The 18,184-nt window shown below is 43.8% G+C and overlaps 1 protein-coding gene across 1 annotated transcript in view; it reads left to right on the top strand.

Annotated features, from left to right (window-relative positions):
* Positions 1 to 18,184, top strand: part of Mypn (myopalladin) — a 90,095-nt gene that overhangs the window by 31,315 nt on the left and 40,596 nt on the right. Inside the window, exons 3-6 of the mRNA XM_031347982.1 lie at positions 5,798 to 5,973; positions 7,969 to 8,020; positions 11,311 to 11,422; positions 12,620 to 12,691. Of these exons, the coding sequence (XP_031203842.1) occupies positions 5,798 to 5,973; positions 7,969 to 8,020; positions 11,311 to 11,422; positions 12,620 to 12,691 (412 nt within the window). The remainder of the gene's footprint in view (positions 1 to 5,797; positions 5,974 to 7,968; positions 8,021 to 11,310; positions 11,423 to 12,619; positions 12,692 to 18,184) is intronic.

The following is an 18,184-nucleotide window of genomic DNA, read 5'->3' as shown; positions in this document are numbered from 1 at the left end:
CCCCCTTTTTTTTTTAGTTCTTTTAGTTTTTGTGGCTCTGTGCCTTTAAAAAGTTCTTTTATTCTGTCATCTCAGCATTCAGGATGTGGGGTCAGAAGGATGAGGAATTCAGGGTCATCCTTGTCCACTTACCAAGTTTTAAAACTTGAGTTGGCTTCAAGAGACTCTGTTCTAAGACTCCTGTGCAGGAACAAGAACAAAAGAATGGAAGAAAGAAAGAAAGAAAGAGAAAGAGAGAGAGAGAGAGAAAGAAAGAGAGAGAGAGAGAGGAGAGAGAGAGGGGGAGAAAGAGAGAAAGAGAAAGAAAGGAGAAAGGAAGGAAAGAAGGAAGAAAGGGAGGAAGGATGGAAGGAAGGGGAAGGAAGGAGGGAAGGAAGCAAAGAAAGAAGGAGAGAAGGGAAGGAAGGAAAGAAGGAAGAAAGGGGGGAGGAAGGAGGGAAGGAAAGAAAAAGAAAGGAAGAAAGGGAGAAAACCTTTTTAGTCTCATTTTCTGGATATTTCAAATGGAAAATAATGATAAAAATGCTTAATTCACAGTGTTTGATCAAAAGCCCGGTGTTTCAGGTTCATTCACGGCCACTCCTCACAGTCTGGGTTAGCTGTGTGCCCTGGGAGCTGTGTGAACCTGTCTTGCCAGTCTCCAGTCCTGTGTCTGCTGCTCAGAGATGGGCCGTGAATCTCATGAGGCAAACAAACAGCCATAAAACATCATGAACCATGAATGTTTTCCGTCGTTTTGTTTGCTCATTCGACAAGTCCGTCAACCCTTTTGTTCCCAGTACTGGCGTGTTACCAGGACGTGGTTGTGAGTGAGTGATGGGGTTGTCACGGTAATTATGACAGATGAGGTCTGCTGTGGATTTTACAATGTAGAGAAGGGGGGCATACCTTCACCAGGTAAGTTTATATGACGTCAAATAGTAAGAGATACTGAGAGAGTAACAGATGCACAAAGTTTATATGACATCAGATAGTAAGAGATACTGAGAGAGCGACAGATGAACATACCGTGGTTTGGATATAAATGTCCCCATGGGTTTACGTACTGAATGGTCGCCTCACTCCTGACGCCATGTTGGAAGGTTAAGAAACTTTAGGAAGTAGGCCTGTTAGAGGAAGTGGATCGTTGGGAGTGGCTTAGGAGGTGACACCTGCTGTCTCTTCTGACTCCTGTTCCTGCTGCCACGATGTTCTGCCCAAGTGCATGGGGTCGAGTAAGCAAGGGCTAGACCCCTTGAAACTGTGAGCCAAGATAAACCCTTCCTCCTTTGTGTCATTAGCCAAGGTCACTGCTTGGTCATTGCTACCGGAAAGTAACTAATGCCTGGGTTAGTGTGATAGAACAAATAGAAGCCATCCTGGAAAGAGGAACCTAGGAAGCTTCTCCCAGAACGTGACATTTGAGCAGTGGTCTCATTTAGCAAGACTTATGTAAAAATTAGTTATTATTTTAGCTAGCCTGCATAAAAGGCACAAGAACCTGGTATTTTATTGACAAGCTGTAAGCCTAGGTTGGACAGGCTGTGAGCTATTGTAACTTACTTTCCAGCCATAGGCAACTTGTTATTTGCTGTCCGAGTCTTGCCTGAGTCATTCCCAGGGTCCATTTCTCCTGGCCACGTGCTCATGATCCATATGGCCTCATGGCGACCTTATCGTCTCCCCCTGGCTCCTTCCTCCTTCCTCTTCTGGTCTCTCTGGAGACTTCTCCTCACTTGATCCTCAAGTCCCACCTTTCTCTCTCGTCTGCCCAATCAGAGGTTCTAGCATTTTATTAACCAACTAACTTTAAATTCGGGAGCAAGGTTTACATAACCAAGGCTGGGTGTATATGAGAATTCTCTCCTCTAGGGGCAACTGGGATTTTGGAGTACAGAATATAACATTTGTATACACAGCACCAGACCAAGCCCCCAACAGACGTATCTTCATGAAGATCTGGGGCAGATGATGTTAGGGACCTCAAAAATCCCACAGTGAAGCCAGATGTGGGAGCGCATATATGTCATTGCAGTACTCAGGAGGTGGAAGCAGGACAAAAATCCTATGTCGGCCTGGGCGACATAACAAGTTTCAAGACAGATTGGAATTTCTAGTAAGATTCTATGTCAAGGGCCTGGAGGAAGATGACACAGAGGGTAAAGGCACCTGTCAGCAGGTCTAATGACCTGAGTTCAATTCCTGTGACCCAAATGGTGGAGGAGAGAGCTGACTCCCCCAAGGTGCCCTCTGACCTCCACCAGCGCGCTCTGGAAGGGATGCGCCCCCCATGTGAAAGCTTTTTACAAATGTAATAAGATCCCCCTAACAACGAAAACACCAAATACATAAATATCCGTGGTAGAGAGGGGCTCGATGTGCTCATAGAGTAGAAAGGTCAACGAGGCTGAAACAGAAAGGGAGGGAGGGAGGGAGATGAGAGGAGAGACTCAGTCAGGGCTGAGAAAGCAGATTTGGAGGTAGAGATGTGCTTGACACTGGAGGGTGACATAAGATGCCGAAGGAGAAAGTCGACGGAGCTGTGCTAGTCTCTGTAGATGCTTCAGGGGTGCAGAAGGCACTGTCCTTGATGAGGCAGACTAACCCTGTGAAGATAAAATTCGAAGGTTGACCAGTCCAGTGAAATTAGCAAGACAAATAGAACTTCAAAACAGAGATTCAGTAAAAGATCGTTGACAATCAGAACTTTCCGGATGTAAGATAAATCTACTCTTTTTTTTTTTTTAAGGTGGAGTTAGAAAACATACTAATCATTGGTGGTAAGTGTAGCCTTGTGTGGGAGGTGATATCTAAGCCACATGTCCACGGAGGAGTTATGTTTATCGTGGTAGAAAGCAGAGGAATGGAAAGTAAGAACCTATGCAGAGGGGTGACTGAAAGGCTAGAGAATCTTAAGATGTATAATGTATAACTTTTACCCAAAAGGGGGCATGGAAAACCTCTGCCACAAGCCAAAAAGGTGGGAGTAGCTAGTTCCAGGAATTTGGCTAACTCAGAGCCTCAAGGCTCTGGTTCCTGATACCTGCCCCTCCTGAATGATCCACAAAGAGGGCAGAACTAGGAATGAAGGTCTACTGGTTTATGAGGCTCTCCACCCTGTTGACTGGTAGATGAAGATTACATTCTTAAAATGAATATGTTTCCTTCCCTAACTGAATACCTTGGGTTGGGTCCCTCTGAATGTTTCCTTGGTAACCCTCTCCCCGCCCCCAGCTTGTGGGTTAAATACCCCACACTTCTTGTGTTCGGCGTCGAACTCTGGCCAACATGGTCACGAGATCAACCCCAGGGTCGGACTCCTCTGGCCAGCATGGTCACGAGATCGACCCCGGTTCCAGCCTATCCCCAATAAACCTCATGTGATTGCAGCAAGTTCAGTCTCTTGTGAGTCATTGGGTGGTCGCGTCATCCCGAGACTTGAGTAAAGATCTCCCCAGTTCTGGGAGTCTTTCATGACCAGAATGGACTTTTGCAAAAGAACTGAGCAGCTTGCCTGTGGAAAGGAGGTGAACAGATGTAATTTCTAGAGTGTGCGTTAGAGTCCTGCTTGATCAAGTGGTGGTGGGGGGAAGCTGAGCCCCTCGGGGTTATGTATATCTTAGGGACCCATCTACATTGACACTTGGGGCTTCTTCTTCTCCTCCTCATTTGGGAGCTGCCATGTTCCGTTGTAATGGTGGCTGTATCTTAGCTTGGAGAGCAATTACCTAAAGATAGTTAGCTTGCCTCTAATTGCTTGCTCTTCTAAGACTTAGCTTGTTTCTAATCTCTTGCTCTTCTAAGAGTATCCTGTATGTTTCTCAGTTTGTACATTTGCAAGTCTCTCAGTACACAGATTCCAATGAGACTGTTGGTTCCAAGAATAAAGTGTATCTGTAATTTTAACATCACTGCCACAGTCCTTTCCTAAGAATGATACCATTTTTTTTGCTTATTTTTCAAGACAAGGTTTTCCTGTGTTGCCCTGGCTATCCTAGAACACACTCTGTAGACCAGGCTGCCCTCAAACGTAGAAATGTGCCTACCTCTGCCTCCCGAGTGCTGGGATTAAAGGTGTGTACCACCATGGCTCAGCTGGAATGATATACTATTTCTTCTTATCACTAATATATATGAACGTGATCAAAAATTTTTTTTCAAAACTGTTACGTGAGAAATTGTATTTCAATGTTTGTTTTTCTTACCAGGCACCTTCCACATTTTATTCTTTCTTTTTTTAAAAGAAACATATTTTTTTAATTATGTGTATGTCTGTGCATGTGAATGCAGGTGCTCACGAGGCCAGAAAAGGATGTTGGATCCCCAGGAGATGGAGTAGTTACAAGCTGTCATGAACCACCTTATAATCATGCTGGGACTGAATTGTAGTCATCTGTAAGAGCAATAGCAACCTCAGCCACTGAGCTATCTCTCCAGCCCCTAAATATTTCATATATTATTCTGTATAAACTTCTGGCCAGAAAAAAAAATACCCCGTATGATATACGTAGTAAAAGATTCTAACAAAATATATAGAATTAAAATAAAGGACCAGCCAGGCATGTGGTCCATACCTTTAATCCCAGTCCTCAGAAAGCAGAGGCAGGTAGATTGCTAAGCTGGAGGCCAACCTGGTCTTAGTGAGTTCCAGGTCCTGCAGGGTTACAATAGTGAGAGTCTGTCTTAAACAAACAAACAAACAAACCATGCATTACCCATAGAAACATTTAACTTGGGCTATCTGCCAGGGCTAGGCCAGTCCTGGGAGAAGTAGTAACAGAATACATTAAATTTCTTTTTCTTTTTCTTTTTCTTTTCTTTTCTTTTTTTTTTTTTTTTTTTTTTTTTTTTTTTTTTTTGAGACAGGGTTTCTCTGGAACTCATTCTGTAGACCAGGCTGGCCTCAAACTCAGAAATCCACCTGTCTCTGCCTCCCAAGTGCTGGGATTCTGGGATTAAAGGCACATGCCACCATTGCCCGGCTTAAATTTCTTATAGTGCCAGACACAATGTAAGTGCGCCCAACACCATAAATACTTCCCACCTCTTTGAAACTCCCTAGATAAGATGAAGCAGCACTTGGTGCATGCTATAAAAATTGGGGAAGAAATGAACATATCTATATCACAAGCCCAGCTTTGTGGTTGACAGTGTTGGCTTTTTTACATCTCTCAGTTGTATAATTCTTAAAACAAAACAAAACAACAACAACAAGCCATATGTGTATATATGTGAGTTTGTACGCAATGTAGCAAAGCAGCGTCCATGGAGTGCAGAAGAGCATCCCACCCCTAGAGCCAGGATCCCGAATGGTTGGGAGCTCCATGCTTGGAACAGCATTCAGGCTTCTCTGCTAGCATAGCTCTTAACCTCTGAGCCAGCTCGCCCGTGTCATTTTCAGTAGGAGTCACTTTTCGATTCCTGGAGTAAAAATATCAGTGTGGTTTGAATACTGCCAACTCGTCTTCGCTGTTACAATCAAACAATACCAAACCAAAGGTTTATTTTGCATTCTGACTCAAAGCTTGTAGGTCTCTTTCTCAGGAGATAGCTAGAGCCATCTCTGCTGTTGAGCCTTTGACATTATTCAGTTTTATGTGTTTGGTTTGGCGTTCGTTGTAGTTGTTTTGAGGGAGTTGTTCTCCTACAGTTCAGGCTGACCTCCACTGCACTATGTAGCCTAGGATGACATTGAACCTCTGATGCTGCCACCTCTGCCACCTCCATCTCCTGGGTGTTGGCATTACAGGTAAATCCCATCATCCCTGACAACTCTCGGTTTCCATCGTGTCTGATGGTGATATTCTCGTCCTTACAGGTGGTATTGTGAAGGCAAGGAGCTTGAAAACTCTCCAGATATCCACATCTTGCAGGCCGGGAACCTTCACTCACTGACCATCGCCGAAGCCTTCGAAGAAGATACAGGACGATATTCCTGCTTTGCTTCCAACATCTATGGGACAGATTCAACTTCCGCTGAGATTTACATAGAAGGTAAAGCTAAATACTAAATATTTTTTGGAGTGTGACATATTGTAACTATCTGTAGTTAAGTAAACCTTTGCAGAGGCCGGGGTGTTCTATCCATCTAGACACTGGGGACAATAACCATGAACCAAGTGGACAAAATCCAGATGATGTGCTGATGAATTCCCGTGATAATGGGAGAAACTCCAAACAAATGAGATTAAACCATGATAAATACACAACACTGCAGAGGAAATCGGAAAAAAAAAATGAATAGGAATTTTGTGTGCGTCAGCTGTAGTTTTAGAGTAGGTGACCAATAAAGAGCTCATTAACCAGGTGACATTGGAGGGAAGAACTGGTGGCCACAGGAGAGTCAAGGACAATCACCTAGGCAGAGAAATCAGCAAGTGTGGTGGCTCAGAGGTAAGAAGGTGCCAGTCTTGAGGTAGAAATGAGCCAGTGTTGGGCCAATGAGATGCTTCAGTAAATAAAAGCCCAGAACCTGAGTTGAACACTGGTACCCACAGTGGAGGAGAGAACCAACTCAGAAATGCTGTCCTCTGATCTTCATGCATGCCTATACAACACACACACACACACAAGCATGCACATGTACACACACATGCACAGGAACATACACATACCACACACACATACCTCACACCATATATGTGCATGCACACACACACACATATGCACATGCATATACACACATACATGCTAATAATGATAGTAATAATAATAAACAAAGACAATTTAAACCAAATAGGAAGAGTTGAGCTAATATGGTCAGAGTAGAGCGAGCAAGGACGTAAGTAATAACAAACGAGGCCTGAAGTTCAAGGAGAGGTTGAGGTGCAGGGAGGCAGGTGAGCAGATCCTAAGTCCTTTTCAGTCCCTTCAAGGGCTTTGCTTTTGAGTAACACAGGAAATTCTGGAAGGTTCTGAGGAGGGGCGTGGCATAACCTGCTGGTTGAGAATACACACTGTCAGGAGCCAGGAATAGGAATCGGGTGACCACTCAAGAGCTTTGGGAAGGAAGGCAGTTTCTACAGGAGTAATTTTAGAGGAGAAATCAGATTGTAGTCCTCGGGTGTCTATTCAGCTTGAAATCCTATTTGCTTTGTCCTCTGGGTTTGATCTGGGGCACAATTCTCTAGTCCCCCTTTTTGCCTATTCAATACCTGAAGTATTGTACAAATACCTTACACTTGCATATTATATGATCACAGAATAAACATTCATTTGCCAAGAAGATTGCAAAGCCAAAGTGGCCTCATCCCCCCCTTATTTCCATCTCCATCTTAATGATCTCCACAGAACCAAACACACATCGACTGTCTGAAAAGCTTCTAGTGAATAAAATACACCAGCAGGAATGTGCTCGGCATTTTTAGCCTCAAGGTTTTGGAGCACAATAGCACAATAAATACCTCCAGATTTAGCTCTACTGTATATTCCTGGAGTTTTGCTGTCTTGAGAAGGCAATCTAGGCTCAGGCATCTGGTAGGAGAACTGAGATTGCATTGCTGTTTGTGCGTCTTTCCGTTCTGGCATCTGGACCGGGAAGACTCCCGCCCCCAAGATGAAGGTTGACTTGTTAAGATTAGGACGAGACGGAAGCGCCCCCACCTACACCTGCAATGTTTGGAATCCGGAATAATCCCTTCTTTCACCCACTGTGAGGATTTGTGGACACAAAGGGGTGCCTGCAAAAAAGACTGCCCTGCCAGTCCCAAATCCTGAGCAGGTGTTTTACGTACTGGAATTCAGAGCATGGGGGTTGGGGGGAGTGCTTGCATTTGAACTGTAACATTGTAACACTCTCTAGGCACCGCCTTGAAGGGTTCTTACGCTCCTTAGGGAGAACGTTCCTACTTTGCTACATGGGATGTATACATGAGGAACCACTAGTCCCTTCCTAAGTCTAAGTTTCTTTTTTAGGTCTTTGAATGCCTATGAGTTTGTTTAAGTAAATGAGTGACTTAAAAATCCGGTCTCTTGTTTCCCTTTCTCCAGGAGCCTCTTCCTCTGACTCAGAAGGGGACCGTCACAAAGAAGAGATGAATCGGTAATTGGAATAGCCTAAGTTTTGTTCCTCAGACCCCAAGAGATTTCGGGTGTATTTAAAGTCTTAGAATTTGAAGGAGGTGCTTCCACGGTAAAGCCTGACATTTCAAGAAAACATATATATGTAGATATATATGGGCAGATTTGGGAAAGACTCCATTTATTTTTGCTGACATCCTGCCCACCAGATTAATCTGAATCTTTCCCAATTCAAATTCATTAAACAAAAAAATGAAATGCCCCTTATGAAGTATCATCATACTTTTATCTACAAGATTAATATATATATATATATATATCCCTTAATTTTTTTTATACAGTACATTTTAAAATAGTAATTATAAAGCTGGAAAGCTGGGTGTGGTGGGGCACACTTGTAATCTCAACATTCAGGAGGCTGAGGCAGGAGGATTGCCATGAGTTTCAGACAATATAAATGTTTCGGCAAGTCATAACCTTTTTTTGCTAACCAGTGGCAGTGAATACAGTTTTATCAATCTAGTTATTGTTTGTTTTTGGTTTACAACTTTGATTGATCCCCTGTTATGGCCCAGGTACTGAGTTAGACTCAGTGGACACCTAGAAGAATCACAGGCTTCCTGCCTATATAGGATTTAAGGTCTAATAGAGGAAGTAGGCTAAGAAATTCCAAGAGTAATAAAGTACAACGGAACAGGACCATTCATAAGCTGAACAGGACTGGGCTCAATAGACTGCTGGTCCAGGGAGGAGAGATCAAGAAAGGCTTCAAAGAGCTGGGGAGCACATCCCGCCCTCCCCACAGAGGAGAAGCCCTACGAGGGAAGAAATTACATTTTATTGCTCAAACGCTCTTTGCATCCACCCTTGCAATAACTTGCTCATAGCTCTTGTATGCGTGTGAACATTAGTAAATAAGGGATTCTGCTTTGACTTTTCAAGTATGGGCCATCGTGGGTCTCTGGTGGCCAGATCTGGCTTTCTGCTTCACCTCATGCTAACACATGGGCCCCATCTCTTTAGCCTGAGAGGAAGGAGCGAGGGGTGTACCAACCTTTCTCTTGAGTTCCCTCCATCCCCCCCCACCTCTGTTTTCTAAGACAAGGTTTCTCTGTGAAGCCCTGGATGCCTTGGAACTCACTCTGTAGATCAGGCTGACCTGGAACCCACAGAGATCTGCCTGCCTCTACCTCCCAAGTGCTGGAATTAAGCTGTACACACCACTCTCCCTCATGGGCTATGTCCAAAAATTCATCCTAGGAGCACACCTGGCTACAGCGAAGGTTTGGAAACAATCTTTCTATGCAGTAGCCATGAGAAGAAAAAAATAAAGACTTTTCTAGTAGGTTTGGAAACAATCTTTCTATGCAGTAGCCATGAGAAGAAAAAAATAAAGACTTTTCTAGTGTAGAGCTGAACAAGTGCTGGAAAGACATGCGATTTTGCTTTTTAGGATACATGCTGTATTCTAAAAATTCTTTCACCCAAATGAATTCAGAATTCATTCTGTATCCGTGTGTCCTCCCTGCTTGTTTCGAGATCCCACAGGCACCTCTGCTGAGCGTGGTGAAAATGAGGACATTCGGAGCATCTGATGGGAGTTAGCTCCCTTAACCCTCCTTTTTTTTGAAAGCCTTCCCGGCCAAATGATCATTTACCTATTTCAGAGATAAAGAAGCTGAGAAGCAACATCCAGACTAAAGAAGGAGTAGTCAGTGGTCACTGGTTATTTGTCCTCATGAGCAAGAGGTGAGAGGCCCATGGTCAAGATCACGAGGGGCCCTTTTTAAGCCCGATGCTTCCTGCTTCCCAGGGCTCGTTTGGAAAACAAGAATCTTTCACCCAGAGCCTTCCTTCCTCTCTGCCTTAGGCTCTTTCTCTTGTCCGATCCTCTGGCCAGATCTCCGGGCCTCTGTCATCATTCCCAAGACTACTTCCTGGTTCAAATCTCTTTTTTTTTTTTTTTTTTTTTTTTTTTTACTTTTTTTAAAAGGATTTATTTATTTAATGTATATGAGTACACTATAGCTGTATAGATGGCCATGAGCCATGTATGTGGCTGCTGGGAATTGAACTCTGGACTGCCCCGCTTGCTCCGCCCCACTTGCTCCGGTGTAATTCTCTGCAGCTGTCTTCAGACAGCACCAGAAGAGGGCGACCGATCTCATTACGGATGGTTGTGAGCCTCCATATGGTTGCTGGGATTTGAACTCAGGACCTTTGGAAGAGCAGTCAGTGCTCTTACCCACGGAGCCATCTCGCCAGCCCCTCAAATCTCTTTAACTTGTGTACATTTGAAAAGCTTTAGGATATTTTTATTTTTGCCAGGACAAATCCCAGAAATAAAGATTTACAAAGCCTGGCCTTCGCCCACCCCCTTATTTTCTTGCTTGAGACCGGAAGAGAAGGAGCCATTGATGGCTTGCCCAGTGTGCACAAAGCCCTGGATTTGATTCCCATCACTGCATAAAACAGGCATGGGGGCTCCTGCCTCTAATTTGAGCATTCAGAAGGTAAATGTAGAAGGATCAGAAGTTCAAGGTCCCCCAGTTCATAGCCAGTTCAAAGGTAGCAGAAAGGCAGAGGGGAGAGCCGGGCGGTGGTGGCGCACGCCTTTGATCCCAGCACTTGGGAGGCAGAAGCAGGTGGATTTCTGAGTTCGAGACCAGCCTAGTCTACAGAGTGAGCTTCAGGACAGCCAGGGCTACACAGAGAAACCCTGTCTCGAAAAACCAAAAATCAAACAAACAAGCAAAAAAGACAGAAGGGAGAGAGAGAGGAGAGAGAGAAGTAAATTTAGTGGTGTAGACCTTTAATCCCAGCACTCGAGAGGCAGAGGCAAGTGGATTTCTGTAGCTTCAAGGCCAACCTAGCTTACCTAGTGAACCCCTTTAAAAAAGAAAAAGAGAAAGGAAAAAAATAAAGAATGGAGAGAGAAAGGGAGGAAGGGAAAAATAAGAAAAGAAAAAAAAAGAAGTGAGAAAGAAGTAGAGACGGTGACAGCAAAATAAATCTTTAAAGGTCATCTCCAGCTTGCACTGTGCCCATCAGGTGTGGTCCTCAGGTCACAGTTGATGTATCGGACTCTCCGGCTGTGCCCAAGCTAGGAATCCAAGACTAAAGAAGTTGTCTTTGTGTGTGCATTGCCCAACAGAGCATATAGCGATGGAATGTGGGTGAATACTTACTTTAGGATATTGTCAAAGACTTACTGTGTCCAACTGTAAGCAGTGCTGGCATACTGGTTTTACCAAGAGACTTTTCACGGGTGTATAGCTCTGTTTTATAATCTATATGTCAATAACTTCTCAGAATCCAGAAGCCAGATGAGGCGTCCTCACCTCCCACCACCTCTGCAGCCATTCCTCCTGCAGCGCAAGCCCAGCCTCTGGCGGCCCAGCCCAGAGTGTCCACTGTCCAGCAGGTACAAGAATCTAGGTTGAGCAAAAGTGACCATGACCACCTTGTATGGCAGGGTCATGTTCTTCGCCTGTAATCTGTCATTAAGATAATCATTTTGTCGTTCTGCTGCATGAGCTCGTGGCTTCTGGTGGCTTTGGGAACCCAGTCTCCCAACTCCTTGGGAAAACATCATAGGAAAAGAGATACTTGACAAGTTAATCCCCCGACACCCCTGTCTTATAAAAAGTGCCAATCATACGTGAACCAATGGACGTATATCCTTCTTTTCTTTCATGGAACCTGGAATGGTTCTCCTTACTAAGGCAAGCAGAAAGTTGGTGGGTTTGTTTTAGACAAATAATAAAAGACATCTTTCAAGTTGGTGATGTTTATGTAGAAAACACCCAATGTATAGGAGCCTATTAAGTTAAAACTTGAATCAGAGTTGGTGAAATGGCTCAATGGTTAAGATTAAGTATTGCTCTTGCAGAGGATCTGATTCAGTCCCCAGAATGTACTTTGAGCTTACAACCAATGGTAATTCCAGCTCCTGGGGATCCAGCTGCCTCTTCTGTCTTCCATGGATACTGGCAGTCGCGTGCACAAACAGAGATATAGACCTATACACATAACTAAAACTAAAATAAAATTTAAAAAATCAGCTTTAGTCAAGGTTCTATCTCTACACCCGTGTTCCTAGATAAATCTAGAGTCCACAGTAATAATTGCTAGGAGACTTCCAGGCATCTTCTGTTCATATATAAAAATATTTATCTATTCATATACTTTAAAATAGGAAATTATACTTTCTAAGTAGCTGCTTCATGTTAGTGATGATCTAAATAAACATGTTAATGTATTGATCTACAACTTTAAAAAACAAATATCCAGGATTACTTATCTAATCTCTTCAGTAGTCAACTTTGAATCCAAATCCATTGGTCTTTAAATCCTGATTTGTGTAGCCCCAGGGATTCGATGGGCCCTTTTCAGGTTAAGGCTACTTACACAGAGCTACAGGGGGCTGGGGGAGTGTATTTTACAGCCAGCCTGACCTAGGAAGGACTGCAATAGAGTTGGTCTACCATCTCAAGCCTATGATTTGAAAACAAGGTTTTTTACTTACTTGAGGTAACAAGGCCTGTAGATTTGTTATCTTTAGGTCTATCCGTTCAGTACCCTTGGTGACAGTGACTGTATTGTTGATTCTCTCTAACAGTGTCAGAGTCCTACCAACTATTTGCAAGGCCTGAACGGGAAGCCAATCATCGCAGCGCCCGTATTTACGAAGGTAATCAAATAAGATTTCTCTCTCTCCCCGCAGGGCTTTAAACACCAAAGGACCTATGATCAGCAGTTTATCTCAGGATTTGTCTTTTGGGATTGCAGTGTAGGCCTTACTTTGTGTTTCAGAAGTTTCTATGGTATTATAGCTAGACCCAGGTTTATTGGTTTTATTTTACTTTTTTGAGCTAGGATTATATATATTCCAGACAGGCCTTGAACTTACTTTTTTTTTTTTTTTTGAAGGGGGTAGGGGGTTTGAGACAGGGTTTCTTTGTGTAGCCCTGGCTGTCCTGGAACTCACTCTGTAGACCAGGTTGGCCTCGAACTCAGAAATCTGCCTCTGCCTCCCAAGCGCTGGGATCAAAGGTGTGCGCCACCACTACCTGGCCTTACTGTGTAATTTAAGATGACCTTGAACTTCTGATTCTTTTTACCTCAACCTCTTGAGTACTGAGGTTATAGATGTTTACTGCTACACCCAATCTATTCATTGCTGGGAATTGAACTCAGGGCCTTGTGTGTGCTAGGCAAGACTCTGTCAGCTATGCTACATCCCCAGCCCATGTCCAAGTCTGTCAGATTTCTTCTCCTTCTCCTTTTCTTCCTCCTCCTCCTCTTCCTCCTCCTCCTCCTCCTCCTCTTCTTTCTCCTCCTCCTTCTTCTTCTTCTCCTCCTTCTTCCTCCTCTTCCTCTCTCCCCTCCTCTTCCTCTTTTGTCATCTTCCTCTTCTTACTCCTCCTCTTCCTTCCCTTCCTTCTCTATCTCCTTGTCCTCTTCCTCCTCCTCCTCCTTTCTTTTTTCCTCCATTCCTTCCCTTTTTTCTTTTTTTTTCACTAAAACAGGTGATGATTTTAGTTCCACCTTTCACACTCCAAGTGTAAACTGCACTTTAAAAAAAAAAAAAATCTCACTTCTCCCTTCCAAAACTATTCTGTTAGGAAGGGGGGATGGGGGGGGGGGACGGTCCTTGTCACACAGCTAGACGAAAACACTCGGGCTCAGCACCGCAATCTCCTGGTGAAACAGGACAAGAAACTCAAAACTGATAAACCCTCTGCTCTTATCTGTCCGGCTGAGTCACACCAGGCAGAGTGGTCACCCTCATTAGACAGGCAAGGGAGGCCTGGGCATCACGGGTATGTAGCCTCCCATGGATGACCTTGTTCTTAGAGCAGGTCCCATGGGCAACATCCCAGGAGGAGGAGGACTCCTCATTGGCATCACGGGAGGGCCTATCGTGTGGGATGCAGGCAGCATGCCAGGACACGGAGGACCCTGGGGAGAGGGGAGACCATGGCCCCTGCAAGAGGAGGAGGAGGGAATGGAGCTGGGGGTATCTTTTCTTGTTGAACTGCCGCAGTTGTCTTGTCAGTCAGGCCTACTCTGACTGGGTAATAGTCTTTCACATTTCTCTTTGTGTTTCCTGGCGCTGCAGTCTCCCAGATGGAGAATCACTGGTAAGATACGTTTCGCAGAAGTGACCATAAAACTTAAGCACGTTGCTCCTCAGGCCATAGATTATGTAGTTCCACATCATCCCGCGTCTCCGATTTCTAATGACACTTTCTATAATGAAGGAAATGTGCTCACTACTAACCACACTGACCTCTACGACCATTCTCCAGGTTGTTGAACAGGCATTCCTGGAGATCACGTGACAGGGAGATCACATGACAGGGAGATCACGTGGCAGGATTCTGTAGGGATCCAGACTTTCAGGAGACTCTGGTTAGGGGATTGCCTTTGGTGCTCAAGGAAACAGAGCTAAGCGATTTTAGCAGATTTAACATAAAGCCTGGCTTAGGACCCAGAGCTTGCTCTTCCGTTCCATGGTATTAGCGACTGTGGAATCATCAAATTCTAAAATCACCCAGTCTTTGTATTTTGAACTTGAAAATTCAGTCAGAGGTTTTCATTTACAAAAGGAAAAAAGCTAAGGGAGGGTCAGAGAGATTAAAATTCAGCCAGTGTAGCAGGACTGGTTAATGGTAGGATTAGGAGTTAAACAGGTTTTCCCACTTCTAACACTAAGTCTATGTGCAACACACATCATTGCCCACAGTGAGTTCAAAGGTGAAAAATGAGTCACATCGGATTTTTTATATTTTGAAAACTAAATGTGTCTCCATGATATTCTTAGTATGAACAGTGCGTGTAGGCCCAAGGAGATTTTTATTCTAAAAGAAATATGGTTGGAGCCATAGATATTAATTGTGGTTAGTTTTGTTCTCCAAGGGTCATTAGGTTTTTTTTGTTTGGTTGTTTGGTTGTTGTTTTGTTTTGTTTTGTTTATTGGTTTTTCAAGACAGGGTTTCTCTGTGTAGCCTGGCTGTCTTGGAACTTACTCTGTAGAGCAAGCTGGACTCGAACTCATAGATCTGCCTGCCTCTGCCTCCCAAGTGCTGGGATTAAAGGTGTGCGCCACCACTACCCGGCCTCCAAGGGTCCTTAGTAATGTCTGGAAACACTTGGTTGTCACATGAGCGGCCGTGCTAGTGGAATGAGGAATATTATTAAGCACCCTAAAATGAGTGCAGGGTGCCAGCCCCTGCCCTCCAGCAAAGAATTATCTAGCCCCAAATCTCTAGAATGCCCAAGAGGAGGAAGCCCCATTTAAAGAAAAATAGCAAATATGGTCTTTTCGAGCAGTAACGATAATCCTTGCTAGAATCCACAACTGTCCCAGAAGGGGAGCGCAGCCATATTGGATGAGATCATTCAAGATGGCTTCCCAAAATTCATTTTGGAGTCTAGAGTGGTCCCTGTCTGCCCGTTTCCATGTTCATTAGACACATTTCCTTATGTGAATAAGGCATCTAATTTTTTAATATTAATTTTTAAATTTTTAAAATATTTTTAATATTAATATTCACTTAATATTCTGCCTCTGGTGTTTCAGCCTTACTACTGTGAATGACTAGAAGTAGGAAAACAACAAGTCATGATTTTGTAGATACAAGACTCTGAAGAGGAATTGTGGAGTGGAATTGTGGATGGACTATGTGTGTATGTATGTGTGCATATATGTCTCTGTGTATATGTGTGTGTGATATATGTGTATATGTGTGTGTGATATATGTGTATGTGTATGTACAGGTGTGTATCTACAGGTATGTATATGTCTCTGTGTGTATGTGTGTGTATGTGTATATGTATGGTGTATGTGTATATGTGTGTATATGTACAGGTGTGTATATGTCTTTGTATGTACATATATATATTTATATATTCATATGTATGTATATGTATATGTGTTAGTAAAACTATTTTTGTCATCTCTTATTGGCACTGCTAAGTCATATTGTCTTAAGATATAGCATAAACGTGTCACAGGAATAAGGCAATACATCAGCCGGGCGGTGGTGGCGCACGCCTTTAATCCCAGCACTTGGGAGGCAGAGGCAGGTGGATTTCTGAGTTCAAGGCCAGCCTGGTCTACAGAGCGAGTTCCAGGACAGCCAAGGCTACACAGAGAAACCCTGTCTCGAAAAACCAAAAAAAAAAAAAAAAAAAAAAAAAAAAAAGGCAATACATCATGTCCATTTGTTACAGGTTAGAGACTGTGCTAACTCTGCAAAAGTAGCTAACCCACCAAATATACAATATCCAGTCCCAATTAAGTCTCCTGTCTCCCCATTCTCAGCACCTATCATCACCCGATTTCAAAGCTTAGGGTGTGCTAAGATTCACACCGCTTGGAGCACATGCCTTGTGCATTCAACATAGACAGAGCTGTTTATATGCAGACAGAAGTTTACAAAGATATAATCTGGGACAATGATGCAAGCCTATAATCCTCACAGCCAGGAGGCTGAGACAGAGAGAGGATGTTCAAGGCCAGCCTGGGCTACATAGAAAGCTCCTTTCTCAAAAGCTAAGTTCCAAAAGCTAGTTTTCTTTCTTTCTTTCTTTCTTTCTTTCCTCCTTCCTTCCTTCCTTTCTTTCTTTAAAAAAATCTGGGTTCAGGGCATAGATCAGTAGTTAGGTACTTGCCTACCAAGCATAAAGCCCTGAGTTTAATCCTCAGCATGAGAGAGAGCAAGAAAGAGGGACAGAGACAGAGACACACAGAGGGAGTCAGATAGGACCCTTTAATATTAATTCTTTCCATTTAATTTTCAAAGGCACTCATAGCACCCGCTTTAACTGCTTTAACTGGTTGCCTCTTTCTGATTAGATGTCCTGGGTGGCAGACACCAATGCCTTTGACATAAAAATGGAAAAATGAATCGGTCACTAGATATGACAAAGTCTAAAAATGTTAGCTTGCTGGTAGGACATCAGCTCTTGGTACACAGATGGGAGCTGTGAGGAGGTTTTCTCTGCCCGCTGGATGTAGGCTCCTGCCTCCATAAATGGGATCAGGATTGCCCAGGGACACGGAGCACCAGGATAGGCTGGGGTTCAGATTCCAGAGAGACTTATCAGCCCCAGTGTGCTTGCGTTAGTTTCCGTCAGTGGGGACAGGATTGAGGTCACAATCACTGCCAGGGTCATTAGTGAATATCTGAGTCACAGTTACCAAGGATGGTATTACGCCAGCAAGCAATGATAGCAGGTGATTTGCATACATCGGTCCGGGTTATTCAGTCTCTCTTTACCTCTTTAGGGACTTCTGGCAGTACAGCTCCTGTGACTCATTTTCTATACAGCCTAACAAAAGCGTTTCTTTGCCAATTATGGCGAGACATCAATTTTATTTTTAAAAGCAGTGATGAGAGAGTGGAGTTTTATTTAACTCCTTTTTTTCCTGATGATAGAAAATTCTTATCTTCAATTTTTTTTTAAATTTTATTTGGGGGTGGGGTGGGGTGCTGGCTTTCAAGACCAGGTTACTCTGTGTAGCCCTGACTGTCCTGGAATTTGCTCTGTAGACCAAGCTGATTTCCACCTGCCTCTGCTTCCCGAGACCACCTGCCTCTGCTTCCCGAGAGCCAAGATTAAAGATGTGGACCACCACCACCCAGCATGTATATTGCTCTTATAGAAGGTTTAAGTGAAAAGGAGAATGGCCCTACCAAATGGTGGCATTGTTAAGAGCACACCATGGGTCCCTGTATGCTTATTCATACAGAGTGCCTGTGCCATAGATTGGCTTCTTGTGAGATGACCATGAGCCTGTGAATGCTGGGTAAGTGCTCTGTCAAAGAGCTACATCTGGAGCTCCTGCTTTTTGTTTGTCGTTGTTTTAGGCAAAGCCTCAGGCTGACCTCAAACTCTCTAAGTAGCAGTGGATGACTTTGGATTCCTAGTCTTTTTGCTTCCACCTGATGACTGCCAGGGTTACAATGTATCTATGAACACACCTGCTTTAGCAGCGCTGGGAATCCAGCTGGGGGCTTTGTGCCTGCTAGGCAAGCTCTCTCGCAGTGGAGTTAACATCCTCAGCCTACCTTCTACGTTTCGTTTCTTTTAGTTTTTCACAGGTAGTCCCTTATTGGGCGTGGGGGTTGATATGATGCAAGCATAAGATTAGAGGATTAGTCCTGCAGGAGTC

The sequence above is a fragment of the Mastomys coucha genome, unplaced genomic scaffold (genome assembly GCF_008632895.1).
Source record: "Mastomys coucha isolate ucsf_1 unplaced genomic scaffold, UCSF_Mcou_1 pScaffold3, whole genome shotgun sequence".
In the NCBI taxonomy this organism is placed as follows: Eukaryota; Metazoa; Chordata; class Mammalia; order Rodentia; family Muridae; genus Mastomys; species Mastomys coucha.
The sequence above is the reverse complement of the archived record's forward strand: the minus strand, read 5'-3'. Positions and strand labels throughout refer to the sequence as shown.